Raw genomic sequence first — 14,500 nt, forward strand, 5'->3', positions numbered from 1 at the left:
TAGCAGTAAACTGACTCATACTTGTGCACTCTCCTTTGTCATGTGAGACATGTGACTGATCATACATGTAGTAGCATGAAAGGGTTATCACTTCAAGAATCAAAGTTTTGTTTGACAACTGAGAGAGTTTTCTGTGGACAACCTGGTCGAGAACTGAATTGTTAGAGATGGGAGATGTTCAAGAACTGAGATTAGACTATATTTCTTTTGTCATAATTGATTTGTCTATTCTGGGTTCTTTGCATAGCTATGTGAATTTTAAATCAGCTTAATAATTTCTAAAAGAAACCCTGGATTTTTCATTAGGGTTGTACTGAATTGATAGATCAATATGAGGATAATGGCTCCTTTAAAAATATTGAATGTTCCAATCTCCACTTATTTAGATCTTTAATTTCTGTCAAAAATGTTTTGCAGATTTAGTATAATGTTTTAGTGTAGAATTCTTGTACATATTTTGTTAAATTTATCTCTATTTCATGTTTCTATGCTATTATAATTGGTATTTTTAGATATAAAATTTTAATTGTTGCTAGCATATAGAAGTGCAGCTGATTTGGTAGATTGACTTTGTTTTTCCTGTTATCTTGCTAAGTTCACTCATTAGTTCTAGTAGGGTTTTGTTTTTGTTTTTTTTTTGTAGATTGGTTGAGATTTTCTGTGAACATAATTGTGCCATCTGCAAATAAAGAACATTTTCACTTCTTTCTTTAAAAAAAAAAAAAAAATACATTTGGGCCCAACCAGTGTGGCTCAGTGATTGAGTGTTGACCCATGCATCAAGAGGTTACCGGTTCGATTCCTGGTCAGGGCACATGCCCAGGTTCTAGGTCAAATCCCCAGTGGGGACATGCAGGAGGCAGCTCATCGATGTTCTTGTTCATCGATGTTTCTCTCTCTCTCTCTCTCTCTCTCTAAATCAATAAAGAAAAAATTTTTTTTTATTAATTTGTTTTTGTTACAGATGTTTCTCCTTTTTCCCCCATTGGCACCCTCCTCCCCATCCCCCCGCCCCATCCCCAGCTTTGTTTTCTATGTCCATTGATCATGCATACATGCATTTAAGTTCTGTGGTTTATCTCTCCCCCTCCAACCCCACTCCTCTGAGGCTTGTCAATCTGTACCTCACCTCTATGTCTCTGGGTCAATTTTGTTCATCAGTTTGTTTAGTTCAAAAAAATTTTTTGATAAATAAATAAATGAATTTGGCAAAGTAGCAAGATACAAAATCAACATCCAGAAATTGTTGGCATTCTTATACACCAATAGTGAACACAGAAAGAGAAACTAAAAAAAAAAATCTCATTTGCCATTGCAACAAAAAAATTAAGATACCTAGGGAAAAACTTAACCAAAGAAGTAAAGTACTTGTTCACAGAAAACTACAGGACATTGAAAAAAGAAATAGAGGAAGATATAAAAAAGTGGAAACAGCCCTTCTCCCCGGCGGTTAGTGCTGAGAGTGCGGAGTGTGTGCTCCGGGCTCGGAACACACATTTATTATTTAAAAAACCCAAAAAAAATATAAAAAAATCTTTTAAAAAACCCAAAAAAAATAACAAAAAGTCCGCGTCTCCCCCGCCGGAGACTTTTATTTTTTTTCTTCCTTTTTATAAAATAACCCGGTGAAGCAGCCGAGACCGACCCGCCCGCGGCCCCGCAGCAGCTCCAAGAAGGAACCAAGAGACCGAGGCCTTCTCGCTGCCCGGACCCGACACCGTCACCCTCGCTCCCCAGCCGGCAGCCAGCGGCCAGCGGCAGGGGATCGACCCCGTTCTGCGGCTGTTGAGTAGTTTTCGATTCCGGTTGATTTTTGTCCCTCTGCGCTTGCCCCCGCTCCCCTCCCCCCGGCTCCAGCCCCCGGCCCCAGCACTCGCTCTCCTCCTCTCACGGAAAGGTCGCGGCCTGTGGCCCTGCGGGCAGCCGTGCCGAGATGAACCCCAGCGCCCCCAGCTACCCTATGGCCTCGCTGTACGTGGGGGATCTACACCCCGACGTGACCGAGGCGATGCTCTACGAGAAGTTCAGCCCGGCCGGGCCCATCCTCTCCATCCGGGTCTGTAGGGACATGATCACCCGCCGCTCCTTGGGCTACGCGTATGTGAACTTCCAGCAGCCAGCAGACGCGGAGCGTGCTTTGGACACCATGAATTTTGATGTTATAAAGGGCAAGCCAGTTCGCATCATGTGGTCTCAGCGTGATCCATCACTTCGCAAAAGTGGAGTGGGCAACATATTCATTAAAAATTTGGACAAATCCATTGATAATAAAGCACTGTATGATACATTTTCTGCTTTTGGTAACATCCTTTCATGTAAGGTGGTTTGTGATGAAAATGGTTCCAAGGGTTATGGATTTGTACATTTTGAGACACAGGAAGCAGCTGAAAGAGCCATTGAAAAAATGAATGGAATGCTTCTAAATGATCGCAAAGTATTTGTTGGGCGATTTAAGTCTCGTAAAGAACGAGAAGCAGAACTTGGAGCTAGGGCAAAAGAGTTCACCAACGTTTACATCAAAAATTTCGGAGAAGATATGGATGATGAGCGCCTTAAGGATCTCTTTGGCAAGTTTGGACCTGCCTTAAGTGTGAAAGTAATGACCGATGAAAGTGGAAAATCCAAAGGTTTTGGATTTGTAAGCTTCGAAAGGCATGAAGATGCACAGAAAGCTGTGGATGAGATGAATGGAAAGGAGCTTAATGGAAAACAAATTTACGTTGGCCGAGCTCAGAAAAAAGTGGAACGGCAGACGGAACTTAAGCGCAAATTTGAACAGATGAAGCAAGACAGGATCACCAGATACCAGGGCGTTAACCTTTATGTGAAAAATCTTGATGATGGTATTGATGATGAACGTCTTCGGAAAGAGTTTTCTCCATTTGGTACAATCACTAGTGCAAAGGTTATGATGGAGGGTGGTCGCAGCAAAGGGTTTGGTTTTGTATGTTTCTCCTCCCCAGAAGAAGCCACTAAAGCAGTTACAGAAATGAATGGTAGAATTGTGGCTACCAAGCCACTCTATGTAGCTTTAGCTCAGCGCAAAGAAGAGCGCCAGGCTCACCTCACTAACCAGTATATGCAGAGAATGGCAAGCGTGAGAGCTGTGCCCAACCCTGTAATCAACCACTATCAGCCAGCACCTCCTTCAGGTTACTTCATGGCAGCTATCCCACAGACTCAGAACCGTGCTGCATACTATCCTCCTAGCCAAATTGCTCAACTAAGACCAAGTCCTCGCTGGACTGCTCAGGGTGCCAGACCTCATCCATTCCAAAATATGCCCGGTGCTATCCGCCCAGCTGCTCCTAGACCACCATTTAGTACTATGAGACCAGCTTCTTCACAGGTTCCACGAGTCATGTCAACACAGCGTGTTGCTAACACATCAACACAAACAATGGGTCCACGTCCTGCAGCAGCTGCTGCTGCAGCTACTCCTGCTGTCCGCACCGTTCCACAGTATAAATACGCTGCGGGAGTTCGCAATCCTCAACAACATCTTAATGCACAGCCACAAGTTACCATGCAGCAGCCTGCTGTTCATGTACAAGGTCAGGAGCCTTTGACTGCTTCCATGTTGGCATCTGCCCCTCCTCAAGAGCAAAAGCAAATGTTGGGTGAACGGCTGTTTCCTCTAATTCAAGCCATGCACCCTACTCTTGCTGGTAAAATCACTGGCATGTTGTTGGAGATTGATAATTCAGAACTTCTTCATATGCTTGAGTCTCCAGAGTCTCTCCGTTCTAAAGTTGATGAAGCTGTAGCTGTACTACAAGCCCACCAAGCTAAAGAGGCTGCCCAGAAAGCAGTTAACAGTGCCACTGGTGTTCCAGCTGTTTAAAATTGATCAGGGACCACGAAAAGAAACTCGTGCTTCACCGAAGAAAAATACCTAAACATCGAAAAACTTAAATATTATGGGAAAAAAAACATTGCAAAATATAAAATAAATAAAAAAAGGAAAGGAAACTTTGGACCTTATGTACCGAGCAAATGCCAGGTCTAGCAAACGTAATGCTAGACCTAGATTACTTATTGATTTAAAAAACAAAAAAAAACAAAAAGAAAAAAACAAAAAAAAAATAGTAAAATATAAAAACAAATTAATGTTTTATAGACCCTGGGAAAAAGAATTTTCAGCAAAGTACAAAAATTTAAAGCATTCCTTTCTTTAATTTTGTAAATGTCACTTCTGTTTTAAATAACAGAATTGATAACCGAGCAAGGAAACATAATTTGGATTATAAAATTCTTGCTTTAATAAAAATTCCTTAAACAAAAAAAAAAAAAAAAAAAAAAAAAAAAAGTGGAAACATATACCTTGTTCATTGGAAGAATTAACATATTAAAATGTTCATACTACCCAAAGCAATCTATAGATTCAATACAATCCCCATTAAAATACCAATGACATATTTTACAGAACTAGAACAAATACTCCAAAAATTTTTATGGAACAAAAAGACCTCAGTCACAACAATCTTGAAAAAAAAAAAAAAAGAACAAAGTAGGAAGGATCACAATACCAGATATCAGGTTATACTACAAAGCCATTGTAATCAAAACAGCCTGGTACTGGCACAAGAATAGGCACATAGATCAATGGAACAGAACAGAGTACCCAGAAATTGACCCAAGACAATATGCTCAATTAATATTTGACAAAGGGGGCAAGAGCATACAATGGAGTAAAGACAGCCTCTTTAATAAATGGTGTTGGGAAAATTGGACAGCTACATGCAAAGAAATAAAACCAGACCACCAGCTTACACCATACACAAGAATAAACTCAAAATGGATAAAAGACTTAAATGTGACATGTGAAACCAGAAAAATCCTAGAAAAAATGTAGACAGTAAAATCTCAGCTATCACACACAGCAGAATTTTCACTGATAGATCACCTAGGGCAAGAGAAACACAGGAAAAAATTAATAAATGGGACTACATCAAACTAAAAAGCTTCTGCATTGCAAAAAAAAAACAAACCAAGCATCAAAATGGAAAGGGAACCCACTGTATGCAAGAACATAATTGCGAATGATACGTCAGATAAGGGTTAATTTCCAAAATATATAAAGTACTCATACAATTTAACAAAGAAAGACAAAGAATCCAATAAATAAAATAGGTAGAGGATCTAAATAGACACCTTTCCAAACAGGACATACACATGGCCAAGAGACATATGAAAAAACGCTCATCACTACTCATCAAAGAGATGCAAATTAAAACTACTATGAGGTGTCACCTCACACCTGCCATCAACAAATCATCCAACAACAAGTACTGGCGAGGGTATGGAGAAAAGGGGACTCTAGTACACTGCTGGTGGGAATGCAGACTGGTGCAACCACCATGGAAAACAATATGAAATTTTCTCCAAAAATTAAAAATGGAACTGCCATTTGACCTAGTGATCCCCCTTCTAGGAATATGTCTTAAGAAGCCTGAAATACCAATCAGAAAGAATATATGTACCCCTATGTTCATGGCAGTGCTATTTACAATTGCTAAGATCTGGGAACAGCCCTAGTGTTCATCAGTAAATGAGTGGATAAAAAAGCTGTTGTACATTTACACAATGGAGTACTATGCAGCTTTAAGAAAGAAAGATCTCTCATCCTTTGAGACTACATGGAGGGACCTGGAGAGTATTATGCTAAGCGAAATAAGCCAGTCAGAGAAAGACAAATTCCACATGATCTTTGTGGAATATAAGGAACAAAATAAGCTGATGAACAAAATAGACCCAGAGACATAGAAGTTGGGATCAGATTGACAAACGTCAGAGGCGGGCAGGGTAGTGGGAAGAGATAAACCAAAGAACTTATATGAGTATGCATAACCAATGGACATAGACAACGATATTGTGAAGGGGGGAGGTGGATGGGAGCAGGGAGGAGGGTGTCAGTGGGGAAAAAGGAGAAACATCTGTAACAAAAATTAATTAATAATAATTTAAAAAATCCATGTAATAAGATCTCACACCTTGACTAGAGCAGGCTTTAGTAGCAGAGAGAAGACATAATTTTAAAAGTGAGAATGTGTTTGCCACTTAATAAGATCTTTGGATTTTTACTACCTGAGAATGAGAAGCAAAATTATGGGAACTGCTTGACTTTTAACCCAAGAGCAAGGGAAACATATTCCCATTAAATAAAAGTTTTTTAAAACTCTGTATATATTTTTTAAATTGTAAATAGAGCTTGTTCAAAATACTGAAAACAACCTATTTAACCTTTACACACACTAGATAATACAACCAGTATTATCTATGACTCAACATGGTGCGTAGATATTGTACCTTTTGATTTTCTTTCAACTCTTTTATTTTAAAGCCTCACCTGAGGATATGTTTCTATTTTGTTTATTTTCAGATGAGTGGGAGGGAGAGAGAATGAGATCGAGAGCTAAAGAGAACGAGAAACATCAATGTGAAAGAGACACATCACTTGGATGCCTCCTGCACAACTCCAACCAGGGCCAGGAACCGAACTGCAATCGAGGTACATGTCCTTGACTGGATTTGAATCCGTGACTCTTTGGTCCTTGGGCTGACGCTCTAACCACTGAGCAAACTGGCAGGGCTTTATCTACAATTCTTAACTAAGGATTGAATGAACATTATTTAGATTTCATTTATATTTACTTTAATGGTTGCCTTCTTTTTTAAAAGCAGCTTTCCTAAATTTTTATTTGTGGCAGTTACATATATTTTTCACTTAAAATAAATGTATTAAAGCTTAAAAAATTGAATCAATTAGAAAGTCATACCAAGGAGTATACTGATATGACAAAAAATGTGCAAGGGATATTTTGATGTTTGCAGTTTAGGTAAAGCCTGGGAGAGGTTTTGTTTTTATCCTGAATGACTCTAGATATCTTTTGGTCAACAGCTTATTTAGTTCATGATGTTCTACAAATAAGTGAGATCATGTAGTACTTATCTTTCTCTGACTGGCCTATTTCGCTGAGCATAATACTCTCCAGGTCCCTCCATGTCGTCTCAAAGGATGAGAGATCTTTCTTTCTTACAGCTGCATAGTATTCTATTGCGTATATGTACCACAGCTTTTTTATCCACTCATCTACTGATGGACACTTGGGCTGTTTCCAGGCCTTAGCTATTGTAAATAGTGCTGCTATGGACACAGGGGTACATATATTCTTTCTGGTTGGTGTTTCACGTTTCTTAGGATATATTCCTAGAAGAGGGATCACTGGATCAAATGGCAGTTTTATTTTTATTTTTTTGAGGAAACATGATAGTGTTTTCCATAGTGGCTTCACCAGTCTGCATTCCCACCAGCAGTGTACTAGAGTCCCCTTTCCTCCACACCCTTGCCAGCACTTGTTGTTTGATGATTTGTTGATGGCGGCCATTCTGGCAGGTGTGAGGTGATGATACCTCATAGTCTTTTTAATTTGCATCTCTCCGATGAATAGTGACGAGCATTTTTTCATATATCTCTTGGCCATGTGTATGTCCTGTTTGGAGAGGTGTCTAATTTTTAATTGGATTCTTAGTCTTCCTTTGGTTAAGTTGTATGAGTACGCTATATATTTTGGAAATTAACCCCTTATCTGATGTATCATTGGCAAATAAATGCAACATAACAAGTGAAAAATGGCTCAGTCCTAAATATCATAAGCATTCAGGAAACATGTACATTTAAAAACAATTGCTTTTTTTACTTCTCTGTGTATCATATTCATGGCTTTTAAAACATTGACTGATTTTCTTGATGAAGAGTTTAGCAAATGCAGAAATCGACTCTTAATTTTTGAATGCTTTGATTGCTTCTAATTGCTTTTTGTTTTTCCATGTGTCTCAGTTTAATACCACAAAAAGCTTTCAAATCATTAGCTCTGGAAACATAAGCCCATCACTTAATCACATAATCAGTGAATCACTGGCATTCAGGCGAGCCAGAAAACCAGACCTGGCAGTGTCTTTCTAAGGCTCAAAACTGGGAGATTTATCTGTCTTCAGCAGCTCAAGTCATTTCTCATCCTAGTGGAAATTCTCAGGATGCCCTCACAGCTATAAATTTCCAGCCTGGCACAGAAATTCATTTCCTCATTCACAACTGAACGTTCTGGAGAATGGAAGATGCTTTTAGTTATATTCCCTTTCTGAAACAATAAGGGACTCTTCAATGCCTCTTATTGCCAACATTCTCTCCTGCCTCTCCCCACCCAGCAGGGGGAATGGTATAACAAAAATGTAGCTTTAAAATGACATGTACTAAAGATTCTGGTTAGCTATTAGCTTAACAACACAAACTTCAGAATTAGGCCTGGATTCAAATTCAGACTCCTCACTTTTAGTTGCATGTCCTAGGGGAAATTATTTACCCTCTCTGAGCCTCAATTTCTTTTTTCTTTTTTTTTATCCTCACCCGAGGACATTTTTCCATTTTTTGTTCAGGTAGAGTGGGGGGGAGAGAGAGGAACAGAGAGAGAGAGAGAAACATCGACGTGAAAGGACACATCGAGTGGCCGCCACCCGCACAACCGACCAGGGCCGGGGACAAACTGCAACCGAGGTACATGCCCTTAGCGGGAACCGAACCCGGGTCTCTCAGGACCGCAGGCCGACGCTCTAACCGCTGAGCTAAACCGGCCAGGGCTGAGCCTCAATTTCTTTATCTACAGAATGGAGGAAATAATCTTTACCTCAAATGCTTGTTATAAGAATCAAACAAAATCAAGTGTAAAGCACATAGTTCTTGGCACACAGTAAGTGCTCATAAAATGGAAGCTACGTATTAATGTGGTTGCTATTGTCATTTCTATTTCTACATTCTGTCTAATTGTTCTGCACTCCCAACTATCAGTGAAATCTTTGTATTTTATCAGTAGAAGGGAATTTTACATTTTTGTCTCCCAATCCACTTAATTATAGATAAAGAAACTCAACTATCTGTACAATATCTAACATGTCACATGCTTGTCCAAGAGCGTATGGAATGGCTGGCCCAGAGTGGCAGAGCTCGGGTCTCCTGATTTTCACACTAGAGTTCATCCTGTTTGAGTACTTTGTTCTTCAGTATGTGCAGAATTATTCTTTTTGCTTTTATATTGTTCTGATCATTTACACTTTTAGTTCTAGTTTGCCAACATGTGAACTTTAGGCAAACCGATATACTCATGTAATATAAAAAATGCAAAAATGGTGCAAAATAATTAGTAGGTGAAAACCTACTTGGAAGAAAAATAGCACAAAATAGTTAGAAGAAATTCATTTGCAAAGAAATATTGTAGAATAATGACCTTGTTATGAATAATAATAAACAGTTTTCTTCTTTTTTTTAATCCTCACTGAAGGATATTTTTCCATTTATCTTTAGATAGCCAGGGACGAACCACAACCGAGGTATGTGCCCTTGACTGGAATCGAACCCTTGGCTCTTTGGTCTGAGGGCTGATGCTCTAACCGCTGAGCAAAACCGGCCAGGGCTGTCTTTTGTATTTTTTAAAGGATTTCACTAGGATCTTTTGGTGTCTTTTGACATACAGAAGTAAGACCTTTTTATTTTATCCTCAGATAGAGAGCGAGGAAGAGAGAGACAGAAATATCGATGTGAGAGAGACACATTGAGTGGTTGCCACCCACACGACCCCAACCAGGGTGGGGACAAACTGCAACCAATGTTCGTGCCCTTAGCGGGAACTGAACCCGGGTCTTTCTAGTCCTCGGGCTGATGCTCTAACCGCTGAGCCAAACCGGCCAGGGCAGTGAGACCTTTTTATTAATGGTTCTTTGAGTTTGTCTTTCTTAAGAAGATTTTTAAAAATTAGTGTTTAGAATTTAATCCATTTGGATTTTATATGTATAATGTTACTGGCATCTGAATTTTTTTCAGGATTTCCAATGCTTTCAATACAATTTTTTAATAGGCTCTTCTTTTTACTTTGTTTTGAAATGCTCCCTTTTTGTAGTCTACATGTCCCTTTGTTCCTGTTTGGTTGTTGTTGTTGTTGTTTGTTTGTTTCATTTGTCCATGTCTTTATTCTGAAGCCATACAACATTGTTTAAAGTAAACTTAGTGTATCTGATAACTGAAATGTCAGGTCTTCCCTCATTTTTAAAAAAAATTCTATAATTTTATTGTTTGTTCTTATGCATTTTCTCTTTCACATGAATTCTAAAATTAGCTTATCAAGTTTGATAAATCTCCTGTTAAGATTTTATTATGATTGCACTGAATTATGGATTAATTTGGAAAGTTGATATCTTTAAAATGTCAAGTCTTTCATCCAAAAACATGTATAGCTTTCCATCTATTCAGGTCTTTTTTTATATCATCAATAAAATGTTACAGTTTTCTTCATGTGGAGCTCTCATTGTTCTTGTTTGTTAATTCCAGATTTTTTTTTTTTTAAAGCTTATGTTGCCGTTGGGAGGGATCTTTAGATTTTGTTTTTCTGTGAGAAGAGGTGGGGGGAAGCAGGAATTGAAAGAATAGGAGAGAGAGAAAAAAAAAAAGGGAAATTAGATAATATGAGAAGATGCAGAAGGAAGACAGGAGAGGAGAAATTTTTATTTTTATTGAATACAGCAGGTCCTCTTTTAATGTCATTTCATTTTAACCTTTATGATATTTTTAAAATCTGGGGCCACAATCTGTGTAGAGTTTGCCTGCTGTCTCCATGTCTGTATGGGTTTTCTCCAGGTGTTCGTTTCCTCCCACATTTCAAAGATGTGTGCATGAGGCACATTGCGTATCTACATTGTCCAGTCTGATCAAGTGCAGGTGTGGGTGTGATGGAAGGACGTGCTGTCCCAGGTGGGTTCCCACCTTGTACCCTGAGCTGCCAGGAGAGGCTCTGGCCATCCAAGACCCTGAACTGGATAGTGGATTAGAAAATCATTCTCTTCCTTGTTTTATTTTATTTTATCCTCACTCGAGGACATTTTTGCATTCATCTTCAGATAGAGCGGGAGTGAGAGAGGTGGGGAGAGAGAAAGAGAGAATGTGAGAGAGACACATCAAGTGATTGCCACCCACATGATCCCAACTGAGACGGGGACAAACTGCAACCAAGGTACATGCCCTTAGCAGGAACCGAACCTGGGTCTCTCTGGTCCGCAGGCCAATGCTTTAACCGCTGAGCCAAACTGGCCAGGGCCTCTTCCTGGTTTTTATTCATTTTTCTTGAAGTTCTATTCAGCTCACATTTATTTTAGTGTTTAATAGTAGAAGTGTTTTGGGTCTTTATTTAGAAGTTTGATGATGTTGTTGTGACCAGAAATATGCTGTAGGAACTTAAAGCTTGTTTATATCAATTAGCCTATGGTTAAATTGGTTTTCTTTACCAATTATTTTGGTAATTGTATCACCTGAGGATACTTTACTATTGATTTTTAGATAAAGTAGAAGGGAGGAAAGGAGGGAGAGAAACATCTGTGTGAGAGATACACATCAATGGGTTGCCTTCTGCACGACCCCTACTGGGGCTGGGGGTAGAACCTGCAACCCAAGTATGTACCCTTTACCGGGAATTGAACCCTTGACCCTAGGGCTGACGCTGTAACTTCTGAGCCAAACCAGCCATGGCTCCTTTACCAATTTTAATGTCATTTTCATAAAGTTAAGTTTCCATTAACCTATCCACTTATCATAGGTTTCCATTTCCTATGTTAAATGAGGACTTACTTTACCTGTTATGTGACATGCATTCACAAACACCATCTCCTGCATCTTCCCCACAGGTGGCTCATTTGAGAAACCCAAAGGGTAGAAAGGTCAGCAAGGGAGCATGGAACAAGAAATGAAAAGAGAATTGGTTTGGCCCCAGCCAGTGTGGCTCAGTTGGTTGGATGTCCTCCTGTGCACCAAAAGGCTGCCTGTTTGATTCCCAGTCAGGGCACATACCTGGGTTGTGGGCTTGATCCCCAGTAGGGATCATGCAGGAAGCCTCTGATTGATGTTTCACTCTCACATCGATGTTTTTCTCTTTCTCTCCCTCTCCCTCTCTCTTTCTCTCTAAAAAAATTAATAAAAACTCTTTAAAAATAAGAGAGAGAGAGAGAACAGGTTTAGAGTGAGATCTGGGAACCCATCCCAGATTACACTCTCACCAGCTGTGTGATTTTGCTCGTTACCTAATGATGTTCCTTATTTGTAAAACTTGCATAATATCTGCTCAGGTGCTGTGAGGAGTAGTTGGGGTCACATGTTGAAATGTTGCTGCAGTGGACGTGGCTCTCCAGGAGAGCCCATTCCCACCCATTCCCACCTGTGAGCCCATCTTTCCCACCCCACCCGCCTCTCTGCCACGATCCCAGAGCCGGCCCCAGAGAGCACCGAGCCTTCATGGGAACATGCAAAGAGATGTTTATTTCATGAGTGCCTAACACCCAGGAGCACATACCTAACATTCTTAAGAAACATTGTAGGAGAAACGGTTGTCAGGAGCTGTGATCTGAGTCTAAAAAAATAAAAAATCACATAAGCCTAAAAAAAAAAAAATCACCCATTTTTACAAAAGGAGGCATTGTTGAAATGTGAATCCTTATTCAAGCCCAAATCCCCAGTGAGAAACACCCTCTGTTTCTACTGGAACAATAGTTCCTTGTCCTGAGATAATGCTGGCTACATAGTTCTGGAAAGCACAGAATCCCCATGGCAATAGCCAAGGTTTCTCTGGGGACACTGGAAACAGTGTCTGGAGGGACTGCACCACCTGACACAGGGCCTTGGCCATTGCAAGGAGGCTCCTTTCCCAGCCTGAGCAGCAGGAAAACAGAACCGGCCTCACCATCCTGGTGACATCTGTCCTGTATCTGCGGCAGGGCTCCGACCTCTGGGGAAGTGCTTAGGAGATGACTATGAAGTCAAGACAGATAAAAATAAGACATACTGAAATGCCCAAAATGAGTGTTCTCTTTGAGGGAGCATGTATGCTTGTTCCCAAAGTGTTGCTGTTACTCAACAAGAAAACGTGTGAACTGCATTTAAATCGTGCTGCTCTGCAGCTGGGAGCTTGGAGGAGATTCCTCACCTCTCGGAGCCTGATTTTCTTCATCTTTGAAAAATATGGTTAATAACAAGGACTTCAGAGGATTGCTGTGAGGATTAAATCGCACAAATATAAAAATGTGCTCAATAGAAATGAGAATTATTCTTTCATCATATAGGGAATTGCATTCAGAGCCTCCGAATGTCTTCAGTAATTCTGTTTCACTTTTCAAGGGGAAATTTGATTTCTGCAATAGCCAAATGTCATATGCTTCTGGGATTAGTAAGTAATGTGTGTGATAAAGCTGAGAAACTGTATTTTTTACTTTTTTAGAGCAGCGATCTCTCTTAAATACTGAGACTGAGTTCCATGTGTGACTTGTAAATTGACCTTGACCCATTGGATCTATATTCAGATTGTATCCAGAAACCAACGGCTTCTTACCACCTCCTCTGCTATCCCCTGTTCCAATCAAAACCATTGTTATCTTTCTCCAGGATTATTGCAACTGGTTTCCCTTGCTCAGAAAAAGTTGTTGTTGTTGTTTTGATCAATGGCAATATCATTGGAATAAATGCATCACCTCCCCAGAGGAATGCTTTGACCATCATTTATTGGATATTCACTTATTCAACAAATATTTACTGGGACTCTACCATATGCTAGCATTGTTCTGGGCTCTGGTGGTACAGCCATAAACACTATAGGTACAGATCCCTGCCACATAGAGCATATATTTCAAGAGGCACAATGACCATTAAACAAAAAAACAAGCACAGTATAGCCCATGCCAGATGGTGATGGGTGCTATAGAGAAAAATAATGTGGAGTAAGGGGAGACAGGGGCACAGGAATTGGAGTTTGTTATTTTTAAAATGATAGCTGGGGAAAGCCTCTCTGATAAGCTGACATTTGATCAGAGACCAAAAGGAGAGGAGCAAGGGAACCTTGTGATTTTGTGGGAAGAGGGAGAGTGAAGGATATTTCAGGCAGAGGAAACAGCAGGTGCAAAGGCCCTGAGGCAAAGTAAAGAGGCCAGAATGGCCGGGGCACAGTGGGTGAAGAGAGCATAGAGGTGTGGTTACAGACATGGTGGGAATGGGAAGAGATTATGGTGGGCCCTGTGGGCCATCCTGAGAATCCAGACTCCTACTTTAAGGAATTGGAAAGCCACTGGAGGATTTTGAAGGGAGAGGTGACTGTGATCCAATTTACTTTTTTAAAAGATCATTCTGGTGAACCACTTCCGTAGAGTGGTGGGTCCCACACGATCTCCTTGGAGGGCTTGTTGCTGGGCCCATCCCCAGGGTTTCTGATCAAGTAGGTCTGGTGTGGTACAGGAGAACTTGCATTTTCCAGAAAGTTCCTAGGTGACGCTGATGCTGATGCTGATGCTGCTGGTCTAGGACCACATTGTGAGAACCACTGGTGTGGAGAATAGTTCGTAGGGGCAATCACAGAAACAGGGGAACCAGCTAGGGGCTAATTGCAATAATCCAGGAAAAAGATGATGATGGCCTCAACCA

At 40.3% G+C, this 14,500-nt stretch overlaps 1 protein-coding gene across 1 annotated transcript; it reads left to right on the forward strand.

Annotated features, from left to right (window-relative positions):
- The first annotated feature begins 1,898 nt into the window (after nucleotides 1-1,898).
- LOC118629832 (polyadenylate-binding protein 1-like) lies at nucleotides 1,899-4,121 on the forward strand. The gene has a single exon (XM_036261484.1). The coding sequence runs from the start codon at nucleotides 1,934-1,936 to the stop codon at nucleotides 3,842-3,844; it is 1,911 nt and encodes a 636-aa protein (XP_036117377.1). The 5' UTR covers nucleotides 1,899-1,933; the 3' UTR covers nucleotides 3,845-4,121.
- Nucleotides 4,122-14,500: the final 10,379 nt, after the last annotated feature.

The sequence above is a fragment of the Molossus molossus genome, unplaced genomic scaffold (genome assembly GCF_014108415.1).
Source record: "Molossus molossus isolate mMolMol1 unplaced genomic scaffold, mMolMol1.p scaffold_m16_p_14, whole genome shotgun sequence".
NCBI lineage: Eukaryota > Metazoa > Chordata > Mammalia > Chiroptera > Molossidae > Molossus > Molossus molossus.